Here is a 14,987-nt window from a genome sequence, read left to right as displayed (position 1 = left end):
TGATGAGAAAACAAGACTGGAATGACTTAGATTCTACTTGGGAGGCTTAAAGACTGGAAAGTTTGGCCTTTGGATAGTGCCAAGAGGAAAGGCCAAATATATGTCCAAAAGAAAATTGAATAAAATCTGCTTTATTTCGTTAGCTTTATGGCTGCATGCGAGCATTTGTGTGGGATGAAAGGTAGTGTTCATACATTTTCCCATGGAAAATGTATCGTACTGGACACCTCATGATGGCCTGCAAAACAACGAGCTAACTCTAAACAGTTACAGCAGAAGTGATAGTAGAAGGACATTTAAACCTAAAACAGAAATGAATTCATTTTGTGTCCAGATGTGTGAAGATTTAATTTGAAGTCATAAAAAACTGACAGCACCTAAAAACTGTCTGGTGACCCCCTGACAACCCATGTTGCCCACTCCTCAGTAAGGAAAAATCGCTATTGGCTGTCCTAAAAGTCGCTAAATGACATCATCCCTTAATTTGCATAATTGGTCATGCTTGTAACCTAGCTATAGGAGAGAAAAATAACATCGTAAAAAAGGAAAAAAACACTCTAAATGCATTTAGAGTGTACATATTAAATTCTTTAAGCAATTATTGTTAAAAGCGAGAAAGTAGTTTGGACGCATAGGTGTGAACATCTGCTCTGACAGCAGCTGCTTGCCATGGCTGGGGGCGACTGCTGCGTGAGGACTATCTGCCACCTGTGAGCGCTTTGACATGGGCGAGGTGCCCATGGCAGCACCCGCCGCTTGTTGAGTGTAAGAGCGATCCGTGCTTTCACGTCAAAAAGTCATCATAAACTTCCATTAACACCAGAAAAAGTCACCAGATTTGTCGCTAGTCGCTTTTTAGAAAAACAGTCGCTAAGGGGGTCTGAAAACTCAAAGTCGCTAAGTTGGCAACACTGCTGACAACCACTGGTTAGCGGTTGCTGGAGGTTGCAAAAAGCTATACAGTGTTTCACTGAAATCGTCCTTGCAGTTGCTTTGTCGTTAGCAGATTGCTGCAGTTGCCTGTAGTTTGCATGGAATAAGTGAATATAGTTGCAGACTGGTCTGCAAACATTTGGCAACTACTCGTGGTAATGAAACTGAGAAAAGTGCGATCCAAACTGGAGACGGAAAATGTTGAGTAAAAACTTTTCCGTCTTTTGAAAGGTGTTGGTTTCAGCTGTAAATGTGAACATTCTCTGTTTCTGTGATGTCACTACTCGTGACACTATTGCTGGTTAGCAAATATTTGCAGACATGTTACAATCTTCAATGCAAACTACAATGGTTATCTGCTACCAACCACAGCAGTCACAGGACGGTTCTCGGTGCCTGACCCTCTTTGCGACAGACTACACACTCGATTATTGATTGTTTATTTCTTTATTTGTCTTTGTTAGCTTCATTTTGTTATTTTTGTTTGTATTTTGTTTACATGACTGCGGGTCTGTGGTTGTTTCACATGGGGGGAAAAACGAGGGAGTGTTTCTCAACTAGTTGGGGGTATAAAAGCTGTTCTTCTCACCCTACAGTACTGTATGTTTCTCTGTCTGTCCTCACACAGCTGGGCCCACACTGCTCTGGATGGATGAGGGGGTTGAGGGGCTGAGAGCGAGATGGGGTGGGGGGGTTGAGTTACATTCCTTCCATTGGGGCTGTGCGTCTGCCAACCAGGTCACTCCCAGTTCAGTCCCGGGAAATTGGGAGGGAAGAATTTCCTCTGTGCTGTCCATGCTGGACACGAGCACAGCCGCACAGAGGCCTGTATGCACTGGGGGCACGTGTGTGCATGCATGTGTAATGTTTGAAACTGAGCACCCGGTATAATATAACTTGCATGTTATTTTCTTACCACGCAGGACACATGCACACATATGTGGTGTGTAAGTGCGGACATGTTTGGAAAGTATCAGATTGTGTAGGCACGTGTGTACTCTCCTTCAACTATAGCGCCATATTTTTCACAATAAGTTCTGCGTTGATCGGCTTGATGACCTCCCACGACCTCCGTTTTGACACAAGCTCAAACAAGTTGTTGTATATTTATTGTTTTTTCCTACTAGGAATCCCTGCATCTCACCTCCTGTTCCCCACTTTCACACGATGCACAACAACACACAGATGAGAGATACTCCCAACAGATTCCAAGTCGTCTGGCACAAGCTGCAGCCCAATAATAGAAAGATGGAAAGATAAACTTACGGGAACAGAAAAGGGGATGAAGTTTATTCTTTGCTTGCTATTGGTTTGTGCTGCGTTAAGCCCGTGTTGTAACAGGCCAGCAGGGACAGCGGTGTTCAATATTGCATTTGCTGTGACATGAAAAAGGCATGAATCACGTTAACGTGCGCAAACAAAAAGCGACATGTTTGCAGATAAAACGCTACGCACAGGCCTCCAAAGTGTTCACAAGCCATTTCACACACATGCTCCCAGTTACACATCATCTGCAATTTGTCAAGACTGTCACCTTCTAGTGAATCATCCTCGCCTATTATTCCAATCCACTGCTTTTGTGGACTTTTCAGGATATCTGCAGTTTGGGTTTGAACTTAAGCTCAAGAATAATGAAGCTTTTTAAAAAAGAATTTTTAGCCCACCATCACAGTTTGAGACTGTATATAAAGGACGGACCTGAAAAGTAAAGCCAGGCTAGACGGGCCTTAAACCTGCATTCTTTTAATGGTCAGCAGGGGGCGACTTTTCTATAAATCTGTGCCGTAGTTATTACTTGATGTATGATCTCAGTAAATATTTTGCAAATAGTGTTATGGTCTCAATTGCCAGATTTCCAAACACAAAATGTCATTTGTGTGGTAAATTCTGCACTCATAGGAAAATGGCCAGTAAAGCAGCGAGTGACTGAAGCCGTTATGCTGAGTGACGTTGTGTCTCTGACGTGTTTCTCAGTCAGAGCCAAAGTCCACTCATTCAGTATTCTGCTTTGCTAAAACAGACTCCAAAGAATTGCCGTTTCAGTTTTTGTTGGGTTTTCTAAGCCTGTTTTTCAGACGACAAAACAGAAATACCAGATTGAATTAGAAAGGAAACCTTGACACCCTTGGAGTGCTCAGAGTAGAAAAGTGCTATGTAAGTATCACTTACAGTTATTTCAGCTGCTGCCTGCAGAGTGCCCGGATAAACTCACTAGCTGTTTAACACTAAACATAAAGTAACAGATCCCAGAGGATGACAGTCAATATTAGACAACAACAAAATATCCAAGTGAACTGTACACAGAGAGAATATGTTGTGTCTGGAGCTTGTTCATTAAACCCCAGGTTACCACAAATGAAATTAACAATCAGCCAATGTTACATTAAAGCAAGGTAAGCTATTTAATAAAACAGTTAGTGGAAGATCAGCACAAAGCTGCACAAGAAATACATTTTTTCACAGGCAGTTCTTCTGAAGGAACTTTAGTGTCATCATCTGATTCTTTAAAGCAGTGCTTGTGTTCATGTAAGTGGTCGGTGTTATCATTGTTCACGTAAAACCTGCGTTAGCTGTTTCACATTTTTGGCCTCAGGATAAACAAGCCGTGAGCACAAAATTAACAGCTTTAACTGGATATGTGGAACCTGTCAGCAGAAGCTGGCTTATTTCCACATCCAGCCTTTGGTTCCACTTCTGGTTAAAAGTTATTTTTAGTGGCTTAAATGAAGTTTGCGAAGCTCCGCATCTGGGACGAAGAAGAAGACGTATGATAACTTCCCCCTTTCTCTGAAATATGGCTTGGAGTTTGTGATATGGATGCTCTGTGCATTAAACCTCCCAGGAGTTTATTTTTCTCCATTGTCTTTAAACAAAAAAAGAGAAGAAGAAGATGGATTTTAAGAACGTTTTCCACATTTCAAGGAATTATATTTATTAAGAAGATAAAAGGAAGTGCAACTGCAAGTAAAACACACAGACAGGCTCGGGGGGGTTTCTGGAGGGGTTTGTGGCTGGGTTGTCTGGAACAGGAAACGTGAGCTCTGAAGAGGCTTGGCACATGTGCATGCACAAATACACACACACACATAATGCAGGCAGGATGGAAGCTCTTCCTGGACACACAGGATTTGGCCCTGGCAGACGGCATGTCACAAGGAATCAAATTATATGTTAATACGCTGAGAACCCAGAACAAGGCGAGGGACTTTCTCAAGGAAAAGTTGGTTCAGACGATCATGCAGGCCTTGCTTATACAGTGAGCCATTCAATCACTCTACGTTGTCTGTTAGACTTTCCTGGCAGGGATCCTGGTCCCAGGCAGGACTACGATCTGCTGGATCACACACGTGTAGAGTCCAGCATTTGAACTTTTGATTTATTGGTTCTTGGGAATTGCACGTATGGCTCAGGCCAAATGGCATCTTATAATATTACACAAGGAGAGGGCCTGCTTAGAATGTACTCCTAATGTAAACGTGTAGTCTAATAGGGCCTCTTGCATAAGCTACTTAACAGTGGATATGTATATACGGAGCACATGTACAAACAAATAGCATTGTTCAACAAATATAGCGCGTGATGAATGGCCGTCTCGCGCTGATAAAAAGCCAGCTGCTGCTCTCCAACTATGTGAGCTGTCTTCTTGCTGCCCTGTCATGACTCAGTGCTGAGTGGGACATTAGTGGGTCTCTTCCTGGTATCAGGGCCATTCCTCTACACTGGGCCTGGACTCAGTTTAGCATCATGGGAATTTCTGAGAGCAGCTGAGGGTCCCGGGAGGTTACGCTGGAGTTCAGCTGAGTTAATCCAGCTGACGGGGTGCTCTTTCAGTCGGGAGACAGTGAAACGAAGGCTGGAGGTGACCACGGAGGGGTTGGGTTTATGGAGGATCCCCAGTCCCCCACCCCCCTACAGGCACCACATAAATCCATATGAAAAAATGTTTATAATTCATGTTCAATCTTTGCCTCAACCTGACAGAACAGTGCCACCTGGTGGTCACATAGAGCAAAGAATATCCTCTTTAGCCCACATGTTCAAGTTTTTATTCCACATGTTCAACTTTCACTCAGTAGATTTATTTCATATAGCTTTAACATTTTTTTTACATATACACTTTTCTATATTTTCAGCTTTTATTAGATTTTTTTTGCATATATTCAAGTTTTTATTCCACATGTTCATCTTTCATTCAACATATTTGAAGTTTGGATTTTACATTACTTCCCAGATTTGGATGTATATATTCATCTTTCACATATTTTCAGTTTTCTTCCCATAAGGGGAAGAAAACTGAAAATTTTTGTAATTTTTGTATATATACAGGGTTTTTTGTATATATTGATATTTCATTCCAAATATTAAACTTTCATTCTGTATATTAAAGGTTTTTAATTTTATATGTTCAACTTTTTTGCTAAAGACTTAATGTCTTGTCATGTAGTCAAGTTGTTATTCTAAATACTCAACTTTCATCCCATATATTCATGTTCTTTTGCATATGTTGACAATTTTATCCATATATTCAAGTTTTTATTTTATATCCTCTCTACATATGATACATTTCTTGCCGCTTTCTACTGAAATGTGCATTCTTTACATTCAACTTTCTTTGCATATATTCAAGTCTTTGCAATGGTGCACTGCAAAACTGTAGATGAGCATGAAGCTACTAGAACACAACCGTTGGTTTCTGTGCTGGACCAGCAGAAACATACGGTGCCTTTCACTCAACCGGCCCACCAACACAGGTGAAGGTAAAACAGATGGGTGGGACATGTGACTTTAAGTTTAGCTGCGTCTGTGTGAGGGGGGATCAGAAGTGAAGTGATGGCCCAGGTGAAGGTAGCGGGAGAGAGTGTGAGGATCCACCAGGACAGCACGGATCTTTACTCCGACATGACTACAGTCAGCTCCAGTGCAGGTGAGTCAAACAACATCCTAATGACCCCGTTCTTGTGTTCTTCCACAGCATCTACATTAAATTAGTTCTAATTTTATTGACACACGAGTCGCACATTGTATATCGTCAGCTTTGTTATAAAGAGTTAGCAAAACCACTTTATGTAAAGAAGTGGTGTTATGTTAATTCCCTTTATTATACTGTCATCCTGCTGATTTGGTTTACTTTGCAACCTTTGGATCACCTTCTTAGCTTTTAAGGCAGTATTTTCTATGTTTACCATTGATAGATTATTTAATCAGCTGCGATGCTTTGTTGTTCTCGTACTCTTTAATAAACAGAGTATAGTAGTGTTGGAAAGTGATGAACACACGATATAAAAGTTTAAAGCTTTAGAAAAATAAACTGTTATATAAAACCTCCCTACTTTCAGCTTCTCTGATTTTCACAGCGGGGCAGCTCCGCATGTTTGATTTGGCAGATTTTTTCCCCCCGCTGGTTGCCCTTCCTGACACAATCCCCCCCTGCAAGTTACCAAGTTTGCTCATGTAATCATAATAATTGCCTCTGCCATTCGACATCCAGCTGTTTTATAATGTCATCTGATACCAGCAGACCAAGTCGACTCATTTTAAGGAGATGAGTCCCTTTGCTGGTGATTGTGGTAATAATCTTGGACAAATCCTCCAGTTTCTGGTGTCTGTTTCTCACGAGCTTGTGTTTGCCAGCTAAAGCTCTCTGGCTCTCAGGTTGCCTGATGCCAGTGGGAACCAGAAAGTCGGGTAATCCCTCCTTTTTTTGAGACAGTCATTGGTGAATTGCTGCTTTTTCAGTTAAGGCCGCATTTCTTGTGTCATGTTGAGGAAGTGAAGAAATAAGACCTGGGAAATTTTTCCCTAAAAAACAAAAAAACAAAAAAAAAGGATCCACACAACCCCTTCCCCTTTTCTTTTCTCGCCCCTGAAAACAGATATAGGAGAGTCGGTGAGGAAGGGGACATTGTGCGAGACCTCTGTGGCTGTAGGATTCAATAGACGGAGCAGAGCATACCCCTCCCCAGCCAGAAGACGCCACCGCACCACCTTCAGCCACAAACAGCTGGAGCAGCTGGAAGTGGCGTTTGGACAAAATCAGTATCCTGACATCTACTACAGAGAGGAGCTGGCTCGAATCACTAAACTCAATGAGGCTCGCATACAGGTGGGATGGTCTTCATGTTAGAGCTCTCTGACAACTGTGGCTTTTTAGGAGTTGGGGTGTGCAACTCTAAAAAAAAGAAACAGGGCGGGGTGTTTTAGGCACAAATGCTCAAAACTGCTAATAAAACAGTTCAACAAAAGAGCTGGTCTACATCTGCAAGCCACTTTGCAACCCACCTCTAGTTCAGCTCTTTTTGTTCATTCTGTATCTCACTAAATCAGTAACAAATCACTGATACCTTTTGCTTTGGGAGGACCTGGGACAGTTACAAATATAAGGGACCCTGACCTCTGTGGCGTATCATTGTTGGATGAATGCTTCAGATTTTTGTCCCAAAGTTGTGTTGCAGGAATGCTGCGTGCAACAGTCTGATCAATGATCCTGATTTGGTTCAGTCTAATTCAGTGGTGGCCCTATTTGTTGCTGAACCCACCATGCTTTGTATGTAAAAGCCTCGACTAACCCATCCTTGTCTCAGCAGGTGTGGTTTCAGAACAGGAGAGCCAAACAGCGTAAGCAGGAGAGGGCCTCGCAGAAGGTTCTCCCAGTGGGAGTGATGCCAGGCCACAGGGCGCTTCTGGGAGGCGTGCACATCCAGCCGTCCGGCATGTCTCGGCAGTACTACCCCCAGCCCCTGCCCCACATCCCTCGCCTCTCTTCCATGTTGCCCTCAGGGGCATACACCCGCCACCCGGGGCCAGGTAGCCAGTGCCCATGTCCCGGCGCTTCCACTCAGCCAACCTCCCAGCGGCAGCATGATGACTGGTACGGCTCGCTGAGGAGCAACCTCACCTCGCCCATGTTCTCGCTCACCTCCATGCCTCCTCTGGATCCCACCTCTCACTGGAGCTAAGAAGCACCAGATGTTTCCACACAGAATACTAAGAAGCCTCTTTTTCATCTTCACAGTTACACACATCCTGTTTGCTCTCTCACTGCTGAATTTTCCAGCTAGTCTGTAAAATAAAATGTATCTTCTTAGCCACACCCGAGCTTCCCCAGTCCCTTGGCTGGAAACGACTGATGTCTACTGGATTTATAGAAATGCAATAAAAGGTTCTTTGAACATTAAGGATACTTTTTTTTTTACTTTGCAAAAAAAGGTTAGCTCAAGGAGCACACACTAGAATTTGTTTTTAATTTTATAAACCTTTCAGCTTCATGTCATGGCTTTCATAGTTCCCTAATACACCTACAGGTAACATTACTACAACCTAAAGTTGGGATGTTAAATGAAATGTAAATAGAAACAGAATGCAATGATTTTCAAATCCCTGTTTGAATTTGACAAATTCAGGTAATCTGGCTTCTTCCCAGTTTAAATACACACAGTTAGTGGGGTTAGGTGATTCTAAATTACCCATAGGTGTAAATGGTTGTCTGTTTCTGTGTTAGCCTTGTGATAGACTGGCGATTTGTCCTGCTTCTCTCCCTGTGACAGCTGGGATAAGTGGAAGAGGATGGATGGAGTTTAAAACTATGGTGAATGCAACAATGATGGTTCATGAGATTTGCAAATCACTGCATTCTGTTTTTCCATGTGTCCCTGTTGCAACACACATGAATACAATTCATTAGCAAGACACTATAGAACTTGCCTGCATGCTTAGGTGCCAGTTCAGCCATTTGATTCATGTTACAGCAGCTCATGAGTGAATGAACATGGTGCAATAAAAGTACTTTTAGAAGTACATTTTTCCAAACACTTACATTTACCTCATTTTACTTAAGTAGAGTTAGTGGTTGCCACTTCAGCATGCAGTCAAGTTCTATACTCTTGCTAATGACTTACTAATTTTATTCAGGTGTTGAAACAGGGACACATGGAAAAGTTGCAGGACACCGGCCCTCGAGGACTGGAGTTTGAGACCCCTGTGAGAATATCTCATTGGCATAATGCTTTCCCTAGCCCAGGGGTGGGCAACTTCAGGCCTCGAGGGCCGGTGTCCTGCAGGTTTTAGATGTGTCCTTGATCCAACACAGCTGATTCAAATGGCTAAATTACCCCCATAACATGTCTTGTAGTTCTCCAGAGGCCTGGTGACAAACTAGTCATGTGTTTCAGGTGTGCTGACCCAGGGTGAGATCTAAAACCTGCAGGACACCGGCCCTCGAGGCCTGGAGTTGCCCATCCCTGCCCCAGCCGCTTACCCCAACCATCAAAAATGAATGCCTAACCCTAACCCTCAGCCTAAACCTAACCATAACCTAACTTTAACACTAAAACCACATTTTGAGCCTGAAAAATGTTTTCAAACTCATGTGGATGGGCACTTTGTCCCCACAAGTATAGTAGCATGCCAATTTTCTGTCCTCACAAAGATGTCTAAACATGTGTGTGTGTACACACACACACAGACACGCACGCACAAATCCTTAATAGCCTCGCTGCCCCTGCAGCTTTGACATGAAATGTAATATTTATTTAGGATATGAAGACGTGCTTGTTGTCCCCTTAAAGGAGGTGGAGTTCCCGCAGTATGTCTATATAAATAGTTTTATGTCCTGATATAATTATAATTATGTCCTACATAGAAACTGTGGACATACCTTCTGGATCTGATAATTGAAGCCAATGCACAACACTTTCAAGCTGCATTCTTTCTAGTGGTCAGCAGAGGGCGATCCTTCTATCGTATCTTCTTTTTCCAAACGTGACCAACAACAAATAACACAGACAGCACTACATGAAAAAGGTGTGCAGAATACAGTCTTCTTTTAATATTTCACATTACAGAGACAACACAGTCGCATCTGTTATGCTTTTTAAATATTTGCACTCAGAAAAACCTGAGTTGACTGAAGAGTTAATACTAGATGGCAAAAATATAGAGAAGTCATCAACGTGTGGCAAAAAAATAAAACTACTTCAGAAGAAATCACAGATGAATTGAACAGACCTAACCTGACATATTATACTCACGTCTGTTTTAAAGGCAGCTAAAGTCTGAAGCAAATGTGTTGTGTTCAAGTCCTTTCCTGAAGGCCCGTAAAACAGAGTCCGCTTTAAAAACTAACGGCAGTGTGCGTTTAGTCTAGCTTATCCAGTGATGAAGAATGTGCAACACGCCGCTGCTTTACATTCACTCTGCGAGGACAGGTGTGCGTCGAGCTCCTGCTGACTCTGCGATTATCACGCCGGCTCATTTTTTTTGTCGTTTTAATCGGGAAGGTGTCACAACTGAAACACAGACAGTATTTCTGCTACTGTAACCTGCAGCCTCGGGCTTCACATCAAACATACGGACTGTGATCAAGTCAAGGTCACTTTCTGTTGTCATGGGAACCATCCTCACACAAACAGCAAATTAAACAGATTGACAGGAGGAACCATTTGGCCCGCTGTGTTCAGCATGAGTGTGCTTGTAAATGAGTGTGTCCGTCTGAAGCAGAACTACTTCACATAAAGGGGACCCATCATGTCATATAAATACACTTTTACAGTGTTGGATGTTCTTGGCTGTATATTAAAGTAAAGCTCAGGTTTCAGATTGATCTAAACGCTCCACTTACCTTTTTTTATTTTCAGTATGATGTCGATGAGAACAGATATCCTTAATGTGGTTGTGCAGTGGCCAATCAAAGATCAATAAGGCATATTCTGAACTCTGAATAACACAAAGCTACTCTCGAAAGTCCCAGAATAAAAATATAGAACTGGAAATGAGTAGAACAGGTCCCCTTTAATGTGAGGACACTCTATTTACAGACTGTTGTGCTGCCAGAGAGAATCAAAGTGTAGCACCACTAAAAGAAAACACTCTACCCAAGCTTTTGTACATGTCAAGGATCAGTTCACCCAAAATCAAAGGCAGCTTTGCTTAGAATACAGTATTTAGAATATAGTGAAGTCCAAGCTTCACTGTGGAAACCGGAAGTTACAGGCGGTTAACCAGGCCTCAGTTAACCACCTGCTTGTTGTACCTTAATCACTTCCTGTTCCTTTGTTTTTTTAATCCACACACTCGGAGTACTGCTCCTCCAGTCGTTCAGGGCTTGTGTGTGAATGAGGCCGCCTTAAAACTCCCCACCTGCACATATGCAGCTCCAAAAAACAGGGGATTCAGATCTGAAAGTATACTGCTAAGGATTAACTAGAAAAATACCAATTTAGGTGAACTGGCCCTTTGAAATGGCATCTACACACACACACACACAAAAAAGGTCCTAATGAAGTGGAAGACTCCACCAGACTGAAACAAAGGGCATCCTGTGTTCCACCCTTTTTGTTATTTATCAGATTACTGCTGATTCAGCTTGGAAAAATCATCCGTCAGAAGTTTCACGAACGATCGATACTCCTGACCGATAATCTGTAAGAAAGAAATCAAAGACGGTCCTCTAAAAAGTTGTGCGGCTTCTCAGTTTTGGCTGCAGGTACGCTCACCCTCCAGCCTCTCTGCTGATTCCTCGCTGTCGTCGTGGACGGGAAGCAACAGAAAGACGCTCTACTCCAGCGATTTGGCGAACTCTGCGTAATCTATGTAGCCGTCATTGTTTTTGTCATCGTCCTTCAGAACGTCATCGATGAGAGCAATGAGTTCCTCCTCTTTCATTGGCTGGCTGCTCTCTCCTCTCTCCTAAACAGAGACGAGCAGAGCAGCGAAAACGATTGGACCTTTCTGTGCGCAGGAATCGTGAGGCGAAAAATGTGTCACAACAATATTTTTAATCACAGCCACAGAAATAAAGGAGCAGAAAACGTGTCAGCTAACAAAACTGTTTTTTAATCGCTTTGGTGTCACGTTGCATGAATTCTTTGTTTCCTAAGGGGTGATGGATCCGCATTGTCACCGATTTTGTCCCACACACACTTCCTGACACCTTCCTGAACATTTAAAAAGTTAGCGGGATAACAAAGATGAGGCTCAAAACCTACCAGCTAATTAAAGCTAGTAACGGGCTTAATGGGAGACAGTGTCAATAAAAGATTCAGAGAAGTCTCGGTGCACAAGGGACAAGGCCAAAAATCTGTACTGATTAGCTGTGACCTTTGTGTGTATTGCAACTTGGTGGCAAGTTGTGCCTTTGGTGAGAATACCTTATTTGTGCAAGACAATTCCTAACACACTGTGCAAATATTCCAACAGCATGACTCCCATATAAAGAAGTCCTGGAGCTTAAAGACCGCCTGCAGTACTGACCTGTCACCCACTGAAACATCTGGTGCGTTATGAAACAAATTTTAAAAATATTATGATGAGAAGAGACCCTGAACTGCAGACATGCTGATATTCTATATAAAAGAAAAAAAACACTAGAGCAAAGCTAACATTTACAGAGTGCTGCTAAAAGATGGGTAAACATGCCCCTGTCCCAACTTTCTGAAACACAAAGCATTTAAATGTCTCAGTCCCATCCCACAATAAGAAGGGTATGAGAAAGTGGGAAAGTAACCGTTATGTATCCTTTTAATGCCAACTATGACAAAAAAAACGTGCTCACACATGAATTCTCACCTCTCTGTGTACATGTGAGATTGCTGTTGCAAGCTCCAGCCCGTCCAGCAGGTTGTTCCCATCGTAATCGTGCATTTTGAAATAGTGCAGCTGGAGCTCCTGGGGCGTCATGTCTTTCTCTGGTTTGTCTATGACGCCCTCTAAATGCTCCATGATGTGGCTGCCACCAGAGGAACAACAAACAAACACAGCTACTGATTAGACAGAACCCAAAGTTCACCTCGTCCTGAGTCGTGCACGGCCATGCCACTCACTCTTTGTCTTGAACCATGTTTCTATCCAGGCGATGTTGGCTGGCTGCACTTTCTACGATCTGCTGCTGATGGTGGTGGTCTGGGTTCATCTGAGCGTGAGCGCACAGAAAACAGCAGGACAAAAAGAGGAGCATACCCCCCCACTGCACACTACACCTGCTGCTCCTCATTCTGCTGCGGAAAGGCAAAGACTGAGAGTCAGCAAGTTCAGGAACACAGCTCCTGAATATCTATGTTGGACATCACCTTCTTACTACTCAAATGTCCTCAGTTTAGCACCTCACTTACATCCAGCAACACATTTGAATGTCCTTCTTACCGATTAACATGTTTCTCCTGATCAAACTACATTCACACCTGTTTTATAAGTTTGATATCTGGTTCTATAAGACAACAGCAAGGTGCTACAAATAAGCACCATGTGTTTATGGCCCATTTTAACAAAAAACACCACAGACACACACAGTGCATGGACCGCACTAATAGGGATGTTTCTGCAGTAAACTGTGAGATTACACTGCTATGCTAACTCAGTTAAACAGCCACATTAAAAGAGGGATGTATGACCGTTAGCTTGAGAGCCATTATAAGATAAATACAGCAACAAGCTGCATCTCAGGGCTACGCTGAAATAACATAATTTCATGGGTCATGACTTGGTGTAACTGGTAAAGAAATAAAAAAGATGTATATGTACTTACGTTTAAATAATTTCTATCTTCACCTGTATCCGCGAACAGTTGTGCGTAGTTTGCTGCTTTAATGATCAATCCGAGCTTTCTCGGACTGAGCGGCTTTCCGTAGCTTCACTTTGACACGACAGCTCATTGTGATTGGCTGCAGCTATCCGAGAGCGCTCAACTGGGGCAAGATGATTCCCTCCACGTTATTCTGAATTCTTCGTCTTTCTCTGTCTAAAGCTAAAATTAGTTTTATTATTTTGTTGTGGGTTACAGTAAGATTCGTGTACAATTGCTATACATTAATAAGCTCAAACTAAACCTTGTAGAATATTCCGTATAGAATAATTTTATATATTTCTAGTGCTTTCCGTTTTCACGAACTAGCGTTTTGATCATTTGACAGAATTTACGAATTCATGCGACAGACATGCTGTTGAATCACCTTTAGCGGTAATAACTTGAAGGTTTTTTGTAAACTTTTAGTTTTTGTATGACTTTACAAGCCTCTCTCGTCATCGTGGAGGAATTTTGGCCCCAAAAAGTTGATTCTGTTCATCTGGACGTAGCGTTTTCAGTGGGAGAAACGTTTCGTCACTCATCCAAGTGACTTCTTCAGTCTCAGCTGACTGCAGGTTTCCCCAATCTTATATTTGCACAATGACTAAAACCAGACCACTGAATGAACGAAGAGCTGTGAGGTCAGTTCCAACCTTTTGGGATTTACCTGGATGATTGAACATGCATCAAGAATTTGGTTCATTGGTCTTTGGTTGCATTCGTTTATGCACAGCTCTCCCAAGGTCCCAGCACAGCCTTTCAATTAAGTTTCAATCTGGACTTTGATCCAAACCGTCACCACTGTGCATGACACTATGAGGTGTTTGTGCTCTTATCCTGTGTTTGCTTTTGGCCAAACATCTCCAGTTTAGTCTTGAATCTCTTTAGTTCCTCAGAATCAGTAAGAATGTACTCCCCCCCACAAGACTGTATGTGTCAGTGTTGTCTTCCCTAATAAAACATTAAACGATAGATGGATTTAAAAGAAAAATCTCAGTAAAGATTTCCTGTCACAGAGGCAGGCATATTTTCTCTAATGTTGGGTGTTTTTCACATCTCAAATATGAATATGCTTAATGACAAGTTTATGGAACCAGTGAATCTTTTGAGGCCAACCTAATTATTCCCATCCCACACAGCATTTGTGATCTCAGCCAATAGCAGCACAGCGTCAATTCCTCTCCTGTTGTGCTATGAGCATGCAGGGGTCACCACGGGAAAAAGATCCACATTGTTTCACTTCCTGACACAACCTTTGCCAGCTAAGGACTGGTGTTGTGCCAAGAAAAAAGTGATTTCCAGTATTTAAACTCTTATAAATGACCGATAACCTGTCAAATAGGGTTATGTCAAGAATCATATAAAGTCATTTTAAACCACAAGCAACTTTTCCTACCAGAAGGTAAAAGCAGCAATCAGTTTTTGGCAAAGTGAGTTTTATATACTATTGCTTTATCCAGCTAAAAAGACACATCAACATTAAAAATGTATTTTCTAA

At 42.3% G+C, this 14,987-nt stretch overlaps 2 protein-coding genes across 4 annotated transcripts; one reads left to right on the top strand and one right to left on the bottom strand.

The window, feature by feature from the left end:
- Nucleotides 1-5,382: 5,382 nt before the first annotated feature.
- prop1 (PROP paired-like homeobox 1) lies at nucleotides 5,383-8,117 on the top strand. The gene is made up of 3 exons (XM_026190607.1): nucleotides 5,383-5,857; nucleotides 6,807-7,036; nucleotides 7,518-8,117. The coding sequence occupies exons 1-3, from the start codon at nucleotides 5,764-5,766 to the stop codon at nucleotides 7,887-7,889; spliced, it is 696 nt and encodes a 231-aa protein (XP_026046392.1). The 5' UTR covers nucleotides 5,383-5,763; the 3' UTR covers nucleotides 7,890-8,117.
- Nucleotides 8,118-9,727: 1,610 nt separating this feature from the next.
- mcfd2 (multiple coagulation factor deficiency 2, ER cargo receptor complex subunit) lies at nucleotides 9,728-14,248 on the bottom strand. Of its 3 annotated transcripts, none has more exons than XM_026190608.1 (4): nucleotides 14,157-14,248; nucleotides 12,750-12,923; nucleotides 12,496-12,655; nucleotides 9,728-11,616 (listed from the first exon to the last, which is right to left on the bottom strand). In XM_026190608.1, exons 1-4 carry the CDS (start codon nucleotides 14,174-14,176, stop codon nucleotides 11,485-11,487), a joined length of 486 nt encoding a protein of 161 aa, XP_026046393.1. In that variant the 5' UTR covers nucleotides 14,177-14,248; the 3' UTR covers nucleotides 9,728-11,484. The 3 variants fall into 3 exon arrangements, with proteins under 3 accessions (XP_026046393.1, XP_026046396.1, XP_026046395.1); XM_026190611.1 differs by lacking the exon at nucleotides 14,157-14,248 and adding an exon at nucleotides 13,451-13,584 and having other exon boundaries at nucleotides 12,750-12,920; XM_026190610.1 differs by lacking the exon at nucleotides 14,157-14,248 and adding an exon at nucleotides 13,451-13,583.
- Between the last annotated feature and the right edge of the window lie 739 nt (nucleotides 14,249-14,987).

The sequence above is a fragment of the Astatotilapia calliptera genome, chromosome 13, assembly GCF_900246225.1.
Source record: "Astatotilapia calliptera chromosome 13, fAstCal1.2, whole genome shotgun sequence".
NCBI lineage: Eukaryota > Metazoa > Chordata > Actinopteri > Cichliformes > Cichlidae > Astatotilapia > Astatotilapia calliptera.
The sequence above is the reverse complement of the archived record's forward strand: the minus strand, read 5'-3'. Positions and strand labels throughout refer to the sequence as shown.

What these genes read in the sequence shown, in the direction of transcription:
- prop1 (XM_026190607.1), top strand. Translation starts at nt 5,764, where the DNA reads ATGGCCCAGGTGAAGGTAGCGGGAGAGAGTGTGAGGATCCACCAGGAC. An exon ending in TACAGTCAGCTCCAGTGCAG is followed by an intron (nt 5,858 to 6,806) that starts GTGAGTCAAACA and finishes CCCTGAAAACAG; the next exon opens with ATATAGGAGAGTCGGTGAGG. An exon ending in TCAATGAGGCTCGCATACAG is followed by an intron (nt 7,037 to 7,517) that starts GTGGGATGGTCT and finishes TTGTCTCAGCAG; the next exon opens with GTGTGGTTTCAGAACAGGAG.
- mcfd2 (XM_026190608.1), bottom strand. Translation starts at nt 14,176, where the DNA reads ATGCATGTTCAATCATCCAG. An exon ending in ATGCATGTTCAATCATCCAG is followed by an intron (nt 12,924 to 14,156) that starts GTAAATCCCAAA and finishes GCCTTTCCGCAG; the next exon opens with CAGAATGAGGAGCAGCAGGT. An exon ending in TCTCACATGTACACAGAGAG is followed by an intron (nt 11,617 to 12,495) that starts GTGAGAATTCAT and finishes GTCTCTGTTTAG; the next exon opens with GAGAGAGGAGAGAGCAGCCA.